At 42.4% G+C, this 18,248-nt stretch overlaps 1 protein-coding gene across 1 annotated transcript; it reads left to right on the forward strand.

Moving 5' to 3' along the window:
• The first annotated feature begins 13,949 nt into the window (after positions 1-13,949).
• Positions 13,950-18,162, forward strand: LOC143219689 (uncharacterized). Its single transcript, XM_076445557.1, has 4 exons — positions 13,950-14,255; positions 14,453-15,960; positions 16,054-16,541; positions 17,009-18,162. Exons 1-4 carry the CDS (start codon positions 13,950-13,952, stop codon positions 18,160-18,162), a joined length of 3,456 nt encoding a protein of 1,151 aa, XP_076301672.1.
• The last annotated feature ends 86 nt before the right edge of the window (positions 18,163-18,248 follow it).

The following is an 18,248-nucleotide window of genomic DNA, read 5'->3' on the forward strand; positions in this document are numbered from 1 at the left end:
CAGCCGTAAATCCATTTGCTGCTTCGAAATGTGTGTCTTGAAATTTCTCCACACTCACAATCATTGTTCACATTTGTCAACACATAGTTATGCACTAATAATAATTGCCATATCCCTTGTCCTGCTGCACAAATCACAACAATCAGGTAATGCAATCACTAGACCGCGGATTTCATGTATTTGTAGCAAACATGAGTAGTTGCATTTTAATACAGTAGAGAGATTAAAATAATTTCAAAATACCATAGTATTATTTTCAACTTCTTAAAATGATCACAGTGAGAATCAAATATCTGTCTGGCTCCTGTCCCTTGTAATAGCGGCAGCCAACATTAATGTTGCATAAAGATCCGTAGTCTAGTGATTAGTTTAAATATTACTATCAAAAACACAGGTAATAGCAACCGTTAGCTTTGAATTGACAAGTCTTTGGAGATGTTCTCTCTACCGCGGCTCGAACGACACTGATTTTCCGCAAGATTTTTCTAAAGAATTTAGGGAGGGCATTTAGAGTGTCGAAATTCGAAATGCACGCTGTAGCACGAGAACGACGGGACGGTTGGACGAAAAACAGGATACGAGAAGGACCGCTTTAAGACTTATGGCAATCACATGTTTAGTTTTTCCTGTAGATTGGTACGCAGAGTCGATGGGTAACCGTTCGAAAACGTCGTCTGTCCTTCTTTTAGAAAGTTTCTTAAGGAAGGTATAGGACAATAGGGATGCTACGCTGACCTGACATTTTTACCCCTTGCTGGGTAAAAGGACGGATGACGTTTTCGAACAGTTACCCATCGACTCTGCGTACCAACCTGCAGGAAAAACTAAACATGTGTTTGCCACAAAGCTTACAGCGGTCCTTCTCGCATTCTGTTTTTCGTGTAACCGTCCCGTCGTTCTCGTGCTACAGCGTGTACATTTCGAATTTCGACACTCTAAATGGCCTTCCTAAATTCTTTAGAAAAATCTTGCGGAAAATCAGTGTCGTTCGAGCCGCGATAGAGAGAACATCTCCAAAGACTTGTCAATTCAAAGCTAACGGTTGCTATTAGCTGTGTTTTTGATAGTAATATTTAAACTAATCACTAGACTACGGATCTTTATGCAACATTAATGTTGGCTGCCGCTATTACAAGGGACAGGAGCCAGACAGATATTTGATTCTCACTGTGATCATTTTAAGAAGTTGAAAATAATACTATGGTGTTTTGAAATTATTTTAATCTCTCTACTGTCTTAAAATGCACCTACTCATGTTTGCTGCAAATGCATGAAATCCGCAGTCTAGTGATTGCATTACCTGATTGTTGTGATTTGTGCAGCAGTACAAGGGATATGGCAATTATTATTAGTGCATAACTATGTGTTGACAAATGTGAACAGTGATTGTGAGTGTGGAAAAATTTCAAGGCATCTGTGTGAAATAAACATACGAATTATTTATCGATTCGAAAGTGAAAGTGAAATTCTGGATCGTCGACTTGACCGCGCATCCCTTAGGCCTTTTACCACCGGCTGTGCAGTTCGTCGACCTGGCCGTACGTCCCTTAGCTTTCGGTACTGTCGTATACCTGAAGACATCTGTGCAGTTCGTCACCGAGTGACCCAGTGACACACATTTCGAAGCAGCAAATGGATTTACGGCTGAATAAGTGAGGTTTTAATACAATCAGTTTCTGCTTTTTCCCTCGTTCGGGTAAAGTTGCCGTAAGTCGGGTAAAGAGATCCACCCATATGAATTGACAAGTAAAGTTCTTCCGACCGACAAAAACTGTAAAGGGTAATGTTGTTCAGAATCATGGTCTTGACAACATATCCAAAGCTCATCCAAATCGGGGAAGATTCACATAATCTCGAGAAACTCTTGTTCGTTGCGGCATCGCGGCGTTACACCGCGCTCGTCTCCCGGCGCGCCGGGCTGAACGTGGCATCGCGCGTCTAGGGCGCGCTCTGATTGGTCCGTGTTTTTCGTTAATAACTCCTAAACAAAGCCGCAGTTGACATTGGTGCAAAGGAAAATGTCTCTTAGAATGGTCTCAGGAACCTCCCATTTCAATTAAGTACACCACATTTGGGACACCCTGTATAGTCGTTGTCTAAAGCTTACATTTTTTAAATTCTTCGGCATTAATATGCACGTAGTCTAAATTTGCTACATCTATTGTTACATATGTATCGGTGGTATCTAAATATGCGAAGAGTGACCCGTTTATTTTTGTGGGTACTGGATATACCTTATTTATCTTATATTGTTTGGCGTTGAGTAGTGGTACTTCGATAATTGTAGTGATAGACTGGGAAGTGCTATAGGCTGCTAAATTGATTAGTTCGTATAAGGAGTGGATTTAGTCCTTTTGGTAGGTGAGGTAAGGCTGAATTTAGGTATTCTATAATCTGTTTGGGAGGAAGGATTGTTGGGTTCAGAATTCCTTTCCTGATATCTTTTGTGTATTCTAAAAGGTTTTTTACGTCTTCGGCTAGATCCTTGACTATACTTTCGAAAATTATAGCCTGTTCGTCTATTGCGGCTTGGAGGTTCTCGTTGTTCGTCTCCGTTTCCAGTAGCTGTCTAAGTGCGTTTGTTGTGTTTAACAGTGTTCGTTCGTTATGATTGATGTTCCAGATGGATTCGTTATACAATTTAATGTTTCTATTTACGACTTGCATTTGTTCTAACAATGATGTTCTTAGTGTACTACCTTCGTTTTCAAGTATTGCTATCTGTCTATTTATTGTTCGTCTGTCGTTTGCGTCTATTGTACCAAATAATGCTTTCCCGAAATGTCCGATTCCGTCAATTAGTCCTCTGCGACTCCGAGTCGCCGTTCCTATAATTTGCTGTACATAATCGAGGTTTACAGCAATCTGTTCTAATTCCTTGCGGGATATATTGTAGAATTGTTTACAAAATTTATTCAGTCTGTAGTTAGCTGTGTTCGTACACTGTTTCGTCGTCTCGATAAGCGCAGTTTGTATTTTGGCATTGCGAATAGATAACGGTGTTACATCTAAGTGAATTACTAATTTCCAAGTATTCCTATACATGTGTAGATTACCTAGTTCTTCGAAATAGATTTCTGGCTGGTCTGCGAACCTTTGAATGTTAATGGACTCGTCCGGTGGTATCCCGTGAGTTATTCTTATAATTAAAATTGAGACTCTGCAAATGGAGTACAAGGCATTGGTCACTATGGTGTATTGATCTATTAATAAGCCAAAAGCTTAACGTAATCCTATTCTGTTAGTAGTATTAATCTATGAAGTGTTTTAAACGGTTAGTGTGGATTCGTAGAGATCTACGTCCTTTTTTTATAGTATAATTTTCGTTAGCGTGTGCTTCTAATACCGTGTATGGTCCTATCCAACTCGGTGTCAATTTTTTCGATCGCCCTCGTCTAACTGTATCGTCGCGTAATAGTACTCGGTCGCCTGGTATGAATTTGATATCTGTCGCCCTTTTATCGTAGTTTTGCTTAGAACGCAGTTTTTGGTTATTTATTGTGTCCCGCGCTATTGTATTAGTAGAGCGTAATCGTTGTTTAAGTTCGTGAGCATAACGATCGTAGGTATAGTCTGGTTGCGGCGCGAGTCTGAGCGAGGTCGGTAGTTCGGCTTGTCTTCCAAATACGAGTTCGTAAGGAGTAAAACCTGTCGCTGTATGCGGCGTTGTATTATACGTGAACATTGCATAGGAGAGCCATTCATCCCAGTTCGATTGATCTTCGTCAATGAAATTTTTTAGATATTCCGCTAGCGTCCTATGGCTTCTTTCCAACGCACCGTTTGACTCTGGATGATATGCCGTCGTCTGTATTTTGTCTATTCTAAGCAGTTTGCACGTGTTCTTAAATATCTGACTAAGAAAGTTAGTCCCTTGATCTGTAAGTAATTTTTTTGGTATTCCGTACTCACACACTATTTTTGTTACGAATTTCCTGGCTATGGTATTTGCTTCCTGATCTTGTAAGGGTATCGCTTTACTAAATTTGGTTAACAGATCTTGGAATGTTAATATGTATTTGTTTCTGTTGCTGCTCTCGGGTAGTGGTCCTACTATGTCCAGCGCGCATTTTTCAAAAGGTGCCGATGGTGTATCCGTAATTATCATTGGGGCTTTGATTGTTTTTCTCAGCTTATTTTTCTGACATTTTTCGCATTTCGAAATGTAGTTTTCTACGTCTTGTCTTATTCCTGGCCATGAATATTTTAATTGTATGCGTTTCAAAGTCCGCTTCATACCTACATGTCCACCTAATGGGGCGTCGTGGTATTCGTATAATATTTGTTTCTTTTCTTCTTCTGTATATTTGTCGTTTTCCGTATCCATCGTGTCGTCTTCGTCTGTTTCCGAAATCTCTGGTTCGTCCTTTTCTTTTTTATCGTCTTTACCTGAGCTATCTGATGCCGCCTGTGGTTCGTCATCCGTTGATTGTGTCTTTCTTGGCCTTCCGCGTCCGCGTTTGATAATGTACATCCTACTAAGTGCATCCGCGTTTTGGTTTGTCTTCCCTTCCTTGTAACGAATCTCGTAGTCGTATTCTTCTAACTTTAGTCTCCACCTGATTAGTCTAGAGCCCGGATCTTTTACGTTAAATAACCATGTAAGTGGTTTATGATCAGTGACGATTATGAATTTAGTTCCGTATAAGTAAGGTCGGAAGTGTTGGGTTGCCCACACTATAGCTAGTAGCTCCTTTTCCGTCGTACTGTAATTAATTTCGGTTTTATTTAATACTCTACTTGCATAAGCTATTGGTAGATCTTTTGCCTGCTGCTGTTGAGATAATATCGCACCTATTGCCTTGTTCGACGCGTCTGTTGTTAATGTAAACGGTTTTGAGAAATCAGGGTATTGTAACAGTGGTGCCGAAGTCAGTTTTTCTCTTAATATCTGGAAGGCTTCTTGTTCCTGATCAGTCCATCTGAACTCTACATCTTTTTTTAACAATTGTGTGAGTGGTTTTGCTATACTAGAAAAATTTTCTATAAACTTTCTATAATAACCTGCTAATCCTAGAAAGGTTTGTAAGTCTTTCGCCTTCTTAGGTATTGGGAAATTTTTTACTACTTCTAATTTTGACGGGTCTGGTTTAATGCCGTCTTCGGTGATGACATGGCCCAGATAAATTGTTTCTTTACGCAAGAATTGGCATTTGTTTGGTTGTAATTTCAAACCGCTTTCTCTTAATCTCTCGAAAATTTGCATCAATCTTTCCTGATGTTCTTTGAGTGAGCGTCCATGAATGACTATATCGTCTATGTATACGAAGCATTTTATTCCACGTAGCCCTCCTAATAAGGCTTCCATGGTTCTTTGAAAAGTAGGAGGAGCGCCCTTAAGACCAAATGGCATACGTTTGTATTCAAAGTGTCCGTACGAAGTTGAGAACGCTGTCTTCTCGCTATCCTCGGGCTCCATGGCAATTTGATGGAAACCTGATGCCAAATCTAATGTAGAAAAGTATTTCGCTCCTCCTAATTGGTCGAGTATTTCTGCTATATTCGGTAGAGGGAATGAGTCTCCCACTGTTATCTCGTTTAATTTTCGGAAATCGACTACTACTCTGTATCTTCTTTTGCCGGACTCGTCGGCCTTTTTAGGTACTACTAACAATGGGGCATTCCATTCGCTTGTACTAGGCCCTAATATTCCTTGCTCCCTCATTTCTTTGACCTGTTTGTCTACTTCTTCCTTGTGTACTTGTGGTAGCCTATATGGTTTTATGTTTACTGGTTTCGCGCCCGGTATCAATCGTATTTTGTGCTTTACTTTGTCCGCGAATCCTAGTTTGTCTCCAAGTAGAAAATGTCGTTATATTTTTCACATAGCTCAATCAAACGTGCTTTCTCCTCCTCGTTTAGATGCTCTGTTTTAACATTGTCGCGTAGGGCCTTCATCCTATCTTTCCCGGTCAATACTCGAATGTCATACAGTGGGTGTAGAAAGTATTCGTACACTGATAAATTTCAAACAAAACTGTGAAATTGTTGTTTATTAACTATTTTTTCTGTAAACAATGAATACGTACATATTCTGAGATGTCTATAGAATAGATGCAATGCAAAAAAAAATTAATTTCTTGATTAACTTGCGAATGTAATAAGGAAAAACAAAAAATCGACTGAAATACACCAGCAAATAGTATTCGTACACTCCTTAATTCGAACTGCGTAGGGAACAGTTCTTAACGTAAACATACCATGTAAACATAAACAAATTGCGGTGTAAGTATGATTGATCTCCTCAGTATATTTAGAAACGTTGTTGGCATCAATAGCAGTTCAAAATCCTGAAATATTCAAAGTTATCGTTGAAAAATGGGACGGAAACGTGCGGAAACAACGATAGACGGAAGAAAAATTATTATTAATTTGCACAATCAGTGTAAAAGTTTAGCAGAAATTTCGCGTATTGTAAGTAGACCTCGATCTACTATACAAAGTTTAATTGATAGGTATGGGCTACGAAAAAGACTACAAAATAAATCAAGAAGTGGACGTCCACGAAAAATCAATGAATACACTGGTAGAGTTATTATTAGAATGGTAAAGACAAATCCAAGAATAAGTGCAATAAAAATAGTTGAACACATTAAAAATAATTTAAACATTGACGTATCTGCTAGTACTGTGCGCAGTTTTATACGAAATTCAGGATATCACGGACGGGTGGCCCGTAAAAAATTTTTCGTAAGTGAAATGAATAGAAAGAAAAGACTGGAATTCGCAAATAATAATGTAACTACACCAGTGGAGTACTGGAATAAAGTGATCTTCACAGATGAAAGTAAATTCAACATTTTTGGGTCTGATGGACACTGTACCGTTTGGAGAAAAAAAAATACAGAATTGAAACCACAAAACTTAAAACCTACAGTCAAACACGGTGGAGGTTCAGTACTTGTTTGGGGCTGCATGAGTGCAGCTGGTGTTGGCTCATTAGAATTAATTGATGGAATAATGAACCACAGGGTCTATATTGACATTTTGAAACGTAATCTTGATCTTAGTGCAGAGAGAATGAATATTAAAGATAATTTCGTTTTCATGCACGATAATGATCCCAAGCATACTGCGTATAATACCAGAATGTGGATACTACATAACACACCGGCGTATCTGAAAACTCCGCCACAATCTCCTGATATCAATGTTATAGAACACCTGTGGGATTATTTAGAACGACAGATCAGAAAACATGAAATTTCTTAAAAAATGCACTGAAGGAAGAGTGGAACAAGATTCCACAACACGTGACCTCAAATTTAGTAAATTCAATGCCGAGAAGAATTGCAGCGGTTATAAAGGCCAAAGGCTATCCAACCAAATACTAGTTAACAATTTTTTAATGTCACATTAATTTACACTACGTTTTTTTTCTCAAATTGTAAGCAGTTAGAGACTGTACGAATACTATTTGCTGGTGTATTTCAGTCGATTTTTTGTTTTTCCTTATTACATTCGCAAGTTAATCAAGAAATTAATTTTTTTTGCATTGTATCTATTCTATAGACATCTCAGAATATGTACGTATTCATTGTTTACAGAAAAAATAGTTAATAAACAACAATTTCACAGTTTTGTTTGAAATTTATCAGTGTACGAATACTTTCTACACCCACTGTATGTTATATTGCTGACACACTCACTGCTACTGCTGATATCGCGTAGGTCAGTATCTGGTGTTGTCGAGAACGTCTCTAGTTGCATCGTCGGAGGCCGCAACTGTATTGCGCGAGTCGTCATGTTTATTATAGGTATCGGGCACGTGCCATCATCAGAACTTGTCAAACAATTTCCTATATATACGCCCGGTTCTATCATTTGTTTTTCTACTAACCCATGCCCCTGCTTATTTGTTAGTGCTCGTATAATCGTCTCGGTTCGTGGTTGAATAATAATTTCTTCATCTTGAACTAATGGCCAGTGTGTGTCCAAAATTTCTACGCGTACTCCTGGTCTAATTATTGCCTTGTATTTAGTAATGAAATCGTATCCCAGTATTCCATCTACTTGTAAGGGAAAATCATCTTTAACTACGTGACAAGGATGCATAACGAACCTATTACCTAGTTTCACATTAAGTTCAATTTTACAGATGGTAGGGATATCAGTGTTTCCTATACCCCTCAGGGTTACTACTTCTCGTGTAGTGCGCACTTTCCCTATAATTTTGCTATACTTGAGTAACGTAACATCTGCTCCCGTGTCGACCAACATGCGAATTTTTGGATACTTTATCTCCTTCGCTTCTATTTATACTATATTTTTTGATTTGCTCCCTCCATTGGTGCAATTTATTTGATAAGATTCGAGAGTTGGCCTTTCATGTGATTCTGCTCGCCCAGATCTGTTTCCCATTCCGTTACCATGTGACTTATTTTCCGTATTCCCGTACGCGTCACGTCGGTAACTAGGTATTTGCTCAGTATTTCTGGTTCGTATCTCCCCGTTGTTGATTCTCATTAATGTTCTACAATCGCGCTGAACATGCCCGGGTTTATTGCAATAGTTGCAAACTACTGTTGTGTGATACATCTCCCGTCTGGGACCGACGCCTTGGCGATTAAACGCGGGGCGATTAGATGATATTTCCGGTCGCGGCATGCTTAGGCGCGAGTAACAATTCTTCGCAAGGTGCCCTTGTCTGTGACATCTTTCACATTTCGGTTCATTATATCTTTGTCCTACTCTGTCTTTATTAAATCCGGCGCTTCCATAATTTCCATAACTGCGACTGTTGTTCGGCCCAAGTGCCTGTTCTTCTTCGATAGCGGCAGTTATAGCTGATCTAAGAGTACCAAACGCTCGCGATCTAATTATCACTCTCAGTTTTTCCTTCAACCCTATGCTGAAAACGTTTATTGCCTGCTCGTTTACTGATTCTACTAATGCCTTATTTACTATGTTGCTGTTTCCGGGTTTCGATATTAATTGTGACAGTTCTATCGTTAGTTTTTCTAACCTTGCTGCGAATGACCTGACATTTTCGTTATCTCTCTGGTGACATGCGTTAAATTCCGATTGTACTGCGCATAGCGAACGTTTTTCCTTAAATAGTGCTAGTAATAGTGTTTTTAATGAGTCAAAACTGCCTATGTCTCGATATTCTAGTTCTTTGCCGCCCGTTTCTTAAGTTTTGTCCCTAAAATTGCTCGCAATAGTAGTGGTCGTTCACCTACGGAAACTAATTCTGATGCGATCTCGCATGATTTCAAGAAAGTGGTTAACTCGCTAGCTGATTCTCCGCCGAAGTCTTTTACTAATGAGAGCGCTTTTAGTACGGTTACGTTGCCCGTTGCTCGGTCGCTACCGTTGGTTGTCATGTTTCGATTTTCTAGTAGACTGAAGTCGATATTTTTAATACTGTATTCTCTCTGTATAATTATATTATCGTAACCTTCACTATCGCTCGACGGGTCGCTGTCTAGGTTTATGTACGGTGCGGGTATACGTGTTCGCCGCGATGCCGGTGGATCGGAGTAAGGCGTATGCGTTTCTCTTTTCCCAGTGACTATGTGGGATTTATCGAATATTGACTCAAAAGGTCTTGAGATACGTTTATGGTAAGGTAAACGCACGCGTTTTATATCTTCGCCTTTCTCCGACATACAAGATTCTGGTTACAGTTTTTCCAATTTAAATATAATTTCTGCACTTACAATATTAGAAGTCGCATTTCGCTTGGCTCTGCTCGGTCGTTGGTCCTCGGACTGCTGACTGCTGCAACTATAGCCCTTTTGACTTCTGTTAGCTCCTGTCCTAGGTCGCCGGAAAGGAAGTCTGGAGTGGTTGGCCTCCTAAGATTGGTCCTCAGATTGCCGACCGTTGCTGGATCCTCCTTCAGATTGGTCCTCAGACTGCTGAACGTTGCTGGATCCTCCCTCAGATTAGTCCTCAGACTGCTGAACGTTGCTGGATCCTTTTTGGATTAGTTCTCTGACTACCAAATGTTGATGGATCCTTCTTCAGATTAGTCCTCAGACTACTGAGTGTTGCTGGGTCCTTTTTGGATTAGTTCTCTGACTACCAAATGTTGATGGATCCCACCGCTGCCACCAAATTTTTGTGCCGCAGCCGGTTACTGAGAACCTTTTTTCTTTATTTTCACAATTACAGAGAGTAATAATATATTGACATAGTTGCACGCGTACTCATTCTGCCCGCGTGGGGCGGTGTCCGGAGTTTTTATGTTGTATCTCTTGCTGACTAAGCATTGGCAGGTCGATTGCCTCGCTTTAGCAATTCGCTGAGGCAATCTTATGAAGGTTGTTGCCTTGGCCAAATGCTTAGTTGCAACTTCCGGACACCACAGACCATTCTAATAATAATTTCCTATCTTTAAATTGATTAGCAATATTCATCCCTTTATTGTTATTTAACTTATGATATTGACTATACCCCTCACGTTTGAGAATATCCTGATTTTTAACCGTTTCGCTACCACGGACGAGATATCTCGCGCCCCGATACTTCCCGACTAGGGATTGCAATCCCGCGATGCGGGATCCCGCGTCATTAGTCCAGTCAACGAAAAATCGTAGAGGGAAATGGAAGGAACACAATTTTCAACTTTGGGACTTTGTTTGGACTAGTTAGGAGGTAAACATACTAAAAGTCCCCACTCCTAGGAGGTGAGCGGGTGCAGGGGGCACGTAGAAGATCCCTTTTTCGGTTTTCCGCTTATATTTCGGAAACTATGTGCCCCCTGCACCCCGCTCACCTTCTAGGAGTGGGGACTTTTAGTATGTTTACCTCCTAACTAGTCCAAACAAAGTCCCAAAATTAAAAATTGTGTTCCTTCCATTTCCCTCTACGACTTTTCGTTGACTGGACTAATGACGCGGGATCCCGCATCGCGGGATTGCAATCCCTATTCCCGACAACCGCTTTTCTCTACAAAAAGAGATAATAAATAAATAATAACCAATGTAACCTAAATATATAGACCACATGGAAGAGTGCAATGCACTCAAACTACAAAAAATGTTGGCCAAATCAAGGTATAAATGACATGAATTGCACAATAGGGTGGACCTTATTTTTCGACTTTCGAATTTTTTTCGGGACACCCCCTAGAATTGTGACACTTGACGCAAAAATAATGTGTGCAAAATTTGAAATCTATCGGATAACGGGAAGTGCTGCCGCATCGACTTTGAAAATTTTTTAATTTTGTAACTCGACTTTCTCCACTGTAGTATATCATTAGTATATATTTTTATATATCGTTGAATTTGTCTTTTTACGCACTATAATAATGTAGAAACAAAATGTAGCATTAATTTAAAAACAAAAATTCGTGACCTTGACCTATATTGTTTCTCCTCTTCATTTTTTAATAATAACTGATTATAGTCTTGAATAAGCTTAATACCGCGCTCAGCAGTGTCATTAACAACTTTTAAGTTTTGTACGATGTTTAGTCCAAAATCCTCGTCATCTTCCCATGAATCGGAATCTTTCTTAAAAAATTCTATAGGAATTGAAAATCTTTCAAAAAATCGTAGTGTTTTGTGGGAAATAAAATGTTCAATTCCTTTACCAGCATAGTTTTTTAAGTCTTCACGAGTTATTTTCACTTCCCGTTATCCGATCGATTTCAAATTTTGCACACATTATTTTTGCGTCAAGTGTCACAATTCTAGGGGGTGTCCCGAAAAAATTCGACAAAATAATTTTCACCAAGTATAACTAAGATCCACCCTGCTGCACAAACTTACCTCCATGAGTCGCGCGAATCGTACGATCCACGCGATTGTTCTGCTTCGCTTCCGATCGCACGCGATTAGAATCGAGGAGATTTCAGTCGAGCCGATTTCAATCGACCGTGAATCGACCCATGTGCGGCTCTCCATTAATTCACATTGTAAGTCAAGTGGAGGGGAGAGTCGCATGCGACTGGATCGCGTCGACCAAATCGACGATCGACCCGTATGTGGACGGCCTAAAGCTAAAACACCACTATATCGCTGGTGTGTGACGTTGACGTTTATTATTAATTTTCTCGCTATTGTGACGAGATGTCTTGAGAATTATAATAATTTAAATTGAAATATCTCCCGACTTACTAACTTTTCGACATGCATGGTTTCAACTTTTCTATAACGAATGTTCAGCTGCATAGATTGATGTATGAAAAAAAAGGACCGCAATTGGGAGGAGAGCATCTGGAAGGGCGGCTTTGGTTTAATGGTTTAACGACGGTCACGGTCACGGTAGATACGTCGCCGGTTGGTAGTTTACCTGAATCGGACTCGGAATACGGACTCGCGTTTATTTCTTCGCATCGAAGGTTTTATAACGGAACGTATTTATATTGTGTACACTAAAGTAATGAAGGTGGCTGTGACTCTTGAGGGTCCCGGGATTAAGACACCACTTTGTGCGGGATGAAAATGAAAAACGGGTCCGGGCAGTTCGCTGCCGCAGGTAGAGAAAAAGCAGCGAACGTCCAGAATGGGGTGCGTCACAGAACTAGCAATAAACATCCATTATTATTCGCTAGCAAGACCGGGCCTTTTTCCGTGTTCCAGTGGTATCTGCAAAACACGTGTGCTTACCGTTGCTGTTTAGGAGTTGTTCGGACCTATCTGGAACCGCACAACTTACAATTACTAAACGAGAAAACGAACCGTGGCAGATATAACGTTAAGATATAACGTTTTCAAGACAAACTCCGTACAATTCAGATTAAATAAAACATTTAAAAGAGTCATCATAAACTATAAACTATCAAAATACAAGTTTAAATGATAATTTAATTTCGTTAGCATCTTTTTATCCATAAACTATAAACAAATAGTGACAAGTTAAAACAATATAAACTATGAGAAGGCTTTTAAAATACCGGCACAAATTAATCGGCATGAATAAAACCTTTTGCGCGTTCCCCTTATACATTCTACAATTTAAAATTTAGTTATATATTTTAGTTATACATCGTTTATGCTTACATATGTATGTATACATAGTACATAGTCGCGACACGTCGATACTGTTCGTACAGATCGCAGACATGTTTTCTCGCGACGCAATACCGTTCGTGCGGTAACCTTTTTTTCGAAAAAGCCCATGTACATAATGAAGAAGTAGAATAACTAAAATATATAACTAAATTTTAGATTGTAGGATGTATAAGGGGTTCTTGGAACGCGCAAAAGGTTTTATTCATGCCGATTAATTTGTGCCGGTATTTTAAAAGCCTTTTCAAAGTTTATATTGTTTCAACTTGTCACTATTTGTTTATGGATAAAAAGATGCTAACGAAATTAAATTATCATTTAAACTTGTATTTTGATAGTTTATAGTTTATGATGACTTTTTAAAATGTTTTATTTAATCTGAATTGTACGTGTTCGGGATTCAAATTGAAGATTTATTAGTCGTTACGCCGACTGTCGATCGACGTTCGATCTGTTTTGTTGTGGTCTATATTTAGAGTCGAGCAGCGATCAATTGTTACCGTTTCGCTAGGCCACGGTGTGTTTATCGACACTCGTTACCGGTAAACATCTTCAATTTGAATCTCGGACAGTCATCTTCGAGGATCATGCGATCGATTATGATCCAATCGCGTGCGACCCCGCCTGTCGCTCGAAGAGCGTTTAAAAAGGCTCTCTTCGGTCTTCGCGATTATTCGTCTTTCGACCACGATCCACTGTTGTACATCGCACTCATATTACGATTATCACGGTAACGGTTCGCGATCTTCTGGCAACTAGATCGTTATAAAATAAAGTTCAAATTTTCTTTGTGAAACACGCCAGGTGCATTCAGAATCATCTCCTTCTTCAAGTTAACTCCTTATCGTGTTCCTCACGCGCTCACGTCTGAGCGGTTCCGGATATCGGTGATTTCGATCGTCGATCGCCACCGAACATTTTGGTCCTTCGAGCCGGATCGCGAGGAAAATCAATTCAGTGAAGGAGTGTACGAGTTTCGTCATCATGGCACAGTCTCTCGAAGGGCACGTGCAGTCGCAGCTGGCGATCGAACGAGCCCTCACCAACCTCAAGAAGCTGGGGAAAAATAACTGGACCAAATCCAACCTGCGGACAAGAATTGTTCACCTCCAGAACCAGTGGCGGAAGTTCGAGACGGGTCATTCCCACCTCTTCGCTACCATTCCATCGGACGACCGTGCGAGCATTCCGTACTTCCTGGAGGACCATTTCGCTGCAACGGAGGAGGTCTACCTGGACACGTTATCGTTCATGACGACTCACTCGACGCGCTCACTCTCGATTCTCCAGGTCAGTCTGCTTCCGTGAGCGACGGACAAGCGTGTCTGTCGGTTCCCGAATCACAGCTTCCACGGATAGATCTACCGCAGTTTGAAGGCCGTTACGATAAATGGGAATCGTTCCGCGATAAATTCTTAGCTCTCATTATACATAATCGCTCGCTTCGCGATGTAACGCGCCTACATTATCTCGTTTCCGCATTAAAGGGTCGCGCTCTCGAAAGCATTGACAACTTATCGATAACCGAGGACAATTTCAAAATCGCGTGGAACACATTGAAAGGTCGATACGAAAATCCGCGGCGTATCATTTCCGCTCACATGTCGGAGTTGCAAAACATTCCTGCGTTATCTCGTGAATCTGCGACGGATTTGGAAAACCTTTGCGATCGTGTCGGCAGCATACTCAAGTCGCTGCAGAAAATCGGACGAACACCAGAGGATCTCTGGAACGACCATTTGGTCCATCTGGTTTCCCAAAAGCTAGACGGTCCGACGCGAAAGGCGTGGAAATTAAAAATCAGCGACGACGTTACACCTCCGTCTTTCGAAACTCTTCAGAAGTTTCTCGATTCTCGCGCTCGCGGTCTTGAGGAATTTTCAACTGAATCTGAATCCTCGCCCACATCGCGCTCGGAAACTCTGCCTCGTCCCACAGCTGGTTTTTCGCGAGTCCACGCAGCGACCACCTCGCAGTCTTCTACAACGTCGCGACCTATCTGTCCAGTGTGTAGGGCGTCACATGTTTTTAGTTCGTGCCCGAAATTCATGGCGCAAAACCCTAGCGGCCGCCGTGAACTAGTTCAAAGGTTTTCGCGCTGTTTTAATTGCTTGAGCGGTAATCATGTTCTACGAGACTGTGCGAGCAAGTACTTGTGCCGTGTGTGTCATAAGCGACATCATTCGCTATTGCATGAAGATGCACCTCGTTCCGCGCCGTCAGGTACAGCCTCGTCGCCGCTTCCGTCGGAAGATTCGTCCGCGATCAATTCGCATTTCGCGTCCACCCTCGCCACCTCGAGTTCAAGTATTCTTCTGGCCACCGCATGGGTTCAAATTCGCGTTCCGTCGGGCCGGTGCATCACCGTACGAGCCTTGGTCGATCAAGGATCCGAAGCCAGTTTCGTCACTGAATCTATGGTGCACCTATTGCGTGCGACGTGCACCCGCGTTGCGACATCCATTTCCGCCGTCGGAGGAGTTCACGCCGGTACGGTGCGTCGAGCCGTGCATCTCCTCGTAGCTCCTCGCGACTCCGACTCTCCGTCAGTCGAAACCACAGCGCTCGTTTTGAAATCGCTCTCCACGTACATGCCGAAACGTATTCAAAATGATCGAGCCCTCGCTCATTTATCGCAGCTTAAGTGGGCCGATTCTGATCCGTCGAGTTCCGCCGCGATTCATCTCCTTCTCGGCGCAGATGTGTATTCGCATATAATTCTCGACGGTCTCAAGAAGGGTTCAAGCGGGCAGCCTATTGCCCAGAATACAATTTTCGGTTGGGTAATCTCTGGTCCCGTATCATCTCCTCTCTCTCAACCTCGTTCGGAATCAAGCATCTCGATGCATCACTGTATCCAATACGACACTCTGTCGAACGATCTGCGCCGATTCTGGGAAATTGAGGAAATCCCTGCGCATTCCCCCCTCACCAAGGAGGAAGAACAATGCGAACGGCATTTTCAAATGCACACGTCGCGATCATCCGATGGACGGTATATCGTCCGTCTCCCTTTCCGTAAGGGCCCCCCAATTGACATCGGTCACTCTCGTTCTGCTGCCGACAAGGTCCTACAATCAATTTATAGGAAATTTCAATTGCAACCCTCGCTAGCTGAGGAGTATAAGGAGTTCCTCCGAGATTACGAGAATCTTGGACACATGCGTCAAGCTCCCGATTTGCCTTCCTCTTCTCAATGCGTTTACATTCCACACCATCCGGTCCTACGTGCCGACAGCGTTACCACACATCTTCGCGTGGTTTTCAACGCCTCCAGTGTCACCTCAAACGGATCTACGCTAAATGATCATCTTATGCCGGGTCCCAAATTACAGCTCGATCTTCCTGCCGTCATTCTACGGTGGCGAACCTTTCGATTCGTTTATACTGCAGACATTGCCAAAATGTATCGCCAGATTCTGGTGGACGAACGCGATGTTGATTACCAACGCATCCTCTGGAAGCCCTCTCGTTCCGAGGACACGCAGGCATTTCAGTTACTGACCGTCACGTATGGGATGACCTGTGCTCCCTTCTTGGCTCTCCGCGTTCTTCAACAACTAATCAACGATGAAGGCAAACGATTTCCGTTAGCAGTTCCCGGAATGGCCCCTCCAACCTCAATATTTCACGGTTGAAGACCAGTCCGAATCCAAGGTTGTGCTTCACAGCGTGGCTCCAGCTCCCGTTTGCGAGTTAGAATCTCGATTCTCTAGTTGGCCAAAACTAATGAGAGTAACGGCCTATATTCAACGTTTCGTCCGAAATGCTCGCTGTTGTCGCCGGTCCCGTCAAAGGTGTTTTCTAGGACGCGCCCTGTCCGCTCGCGAGGTCTCCGATGCAAAAAAATTTTTGGTTGCGCCGCATTCAAGCAATTCAGTTTCCAGAAACCATTGCCGCTATCAAAAATAAAAAATCTCTCTCGTCAAAGGACTCACTCGAGTCTCTCAACCCGTTTATCGACGAGAATGGACTTCTTCGCGTCGGTGGCCGGCTGCGCAACGCAGTTTTACCCGTTCAATCGAAGCATCCGGTTGTTTTAGCTCCACACCCGTTAGTGCGCCTCATCATTGAACAAGCCCACGCACGGGCCTTGCATGCCGGTTTGCAGTTAACCCTCTATATTCTTCGTCAAGAATACTGGCTTCTCCGAGGTCGGAGTCAGGTGAAGGCTGTCATTCACGCATGTGTCAAATGTGTCCGCGAACGCGCCTCGATCCCGACCCAGATCATGGGAGATCTTCCTGCCGTGAGAGTGTCCCCGCCGAAAAAACCCTTTTCGCATTGCGGGCTGGATTACGCAGGCCCCGTTCTCATCCGCGCCTCCGCGGGTCGTGGGATCACTTCCCGCAAAGCCTATATAGCGCTTTTCATATGCATGGCCACCAAGGCGGTGCATTTGGAGTTAGTCGCGGATTACTCCACCTCAGCCTTTTTGAACGCATACGTCCGTTTTTGTTCTCGTCGAGGCCTACCGGAGAGCATGTATTCCGATAACGGAACAACGTTCGTCGGAGCAGATCGGGAATTGACCATGTCTTATCGCGCCGCTCTTCGAAATCCAGAATTCCAAAATCAAACCGCCAGTGATGGTGTTGTTTGGCACTTCAACCCCCCATCTGCCCCACATTTCGGCGGCCTATGGGAGGCCGGTGTTAAAAGCGTTAAACACCATCTCCGACGCGTTCTAGGCGATCGAAAACTGACGTTTGAAGAATTTACGACGCTCCTTTGCGCAATCGAGGCATGCCTCAATTCACGACCCATCTCACCTCTTTCCGATACTCTCGATGACGTCGTTCCGCTAACCCCAGGTCATTTTCTTATTGGATCTGCCCTCACAACCCCTCCGCAACCTTCGCTTCTGGATATCGCCGAAAATCGCCTCTCGCGATGGCAATTAGTTCGGCATATGACCGAACGATTTTGGAAATTATGGCAGAACGATTACCTCAATACGCTTCAGCAACGCGGAAAGTGGCGTCGCCCCCGCCCTTCCATCTCGATAGGACAACTAGTCCTCATTAGGAATTCAGACCTTCCTCCGTGTAAGTGGGAGCTGGGGCGAGTGGTGCAATTACATCCCGGCGACGACAACCACATTCGCGTCGTGACCGTCAAAACATCCACCTCATGTTTTAGGCGACCCATTGTGAAATTGTGTCCTTTGCCCGTAGCGTGCGAATCCGAAAGATAAAACAAACGATTATATTATTGTAAACTATGTAAAAAAAAAAAAAAAAAGATTCTGTCATTTAATCCGATTTCATTTTAGTATGCGTT

The sequence above is a fragment of the Lasioglossum baleicum genome, unplaced genomic scaffold (genome assembly GCF_051020765.1).
Source record: "Lasioglossum baleicum unplaced genomic scaffold, iyLasBale1 scaffold0059, whole genome shotgun sequence".
Taxonomy (NCBI): Eukaryota; Metazoa; Arthropoda; class Insecta; order Hymenoptera; family Halictidae; genus Lasioglossum; species Lasioglossum baleicum.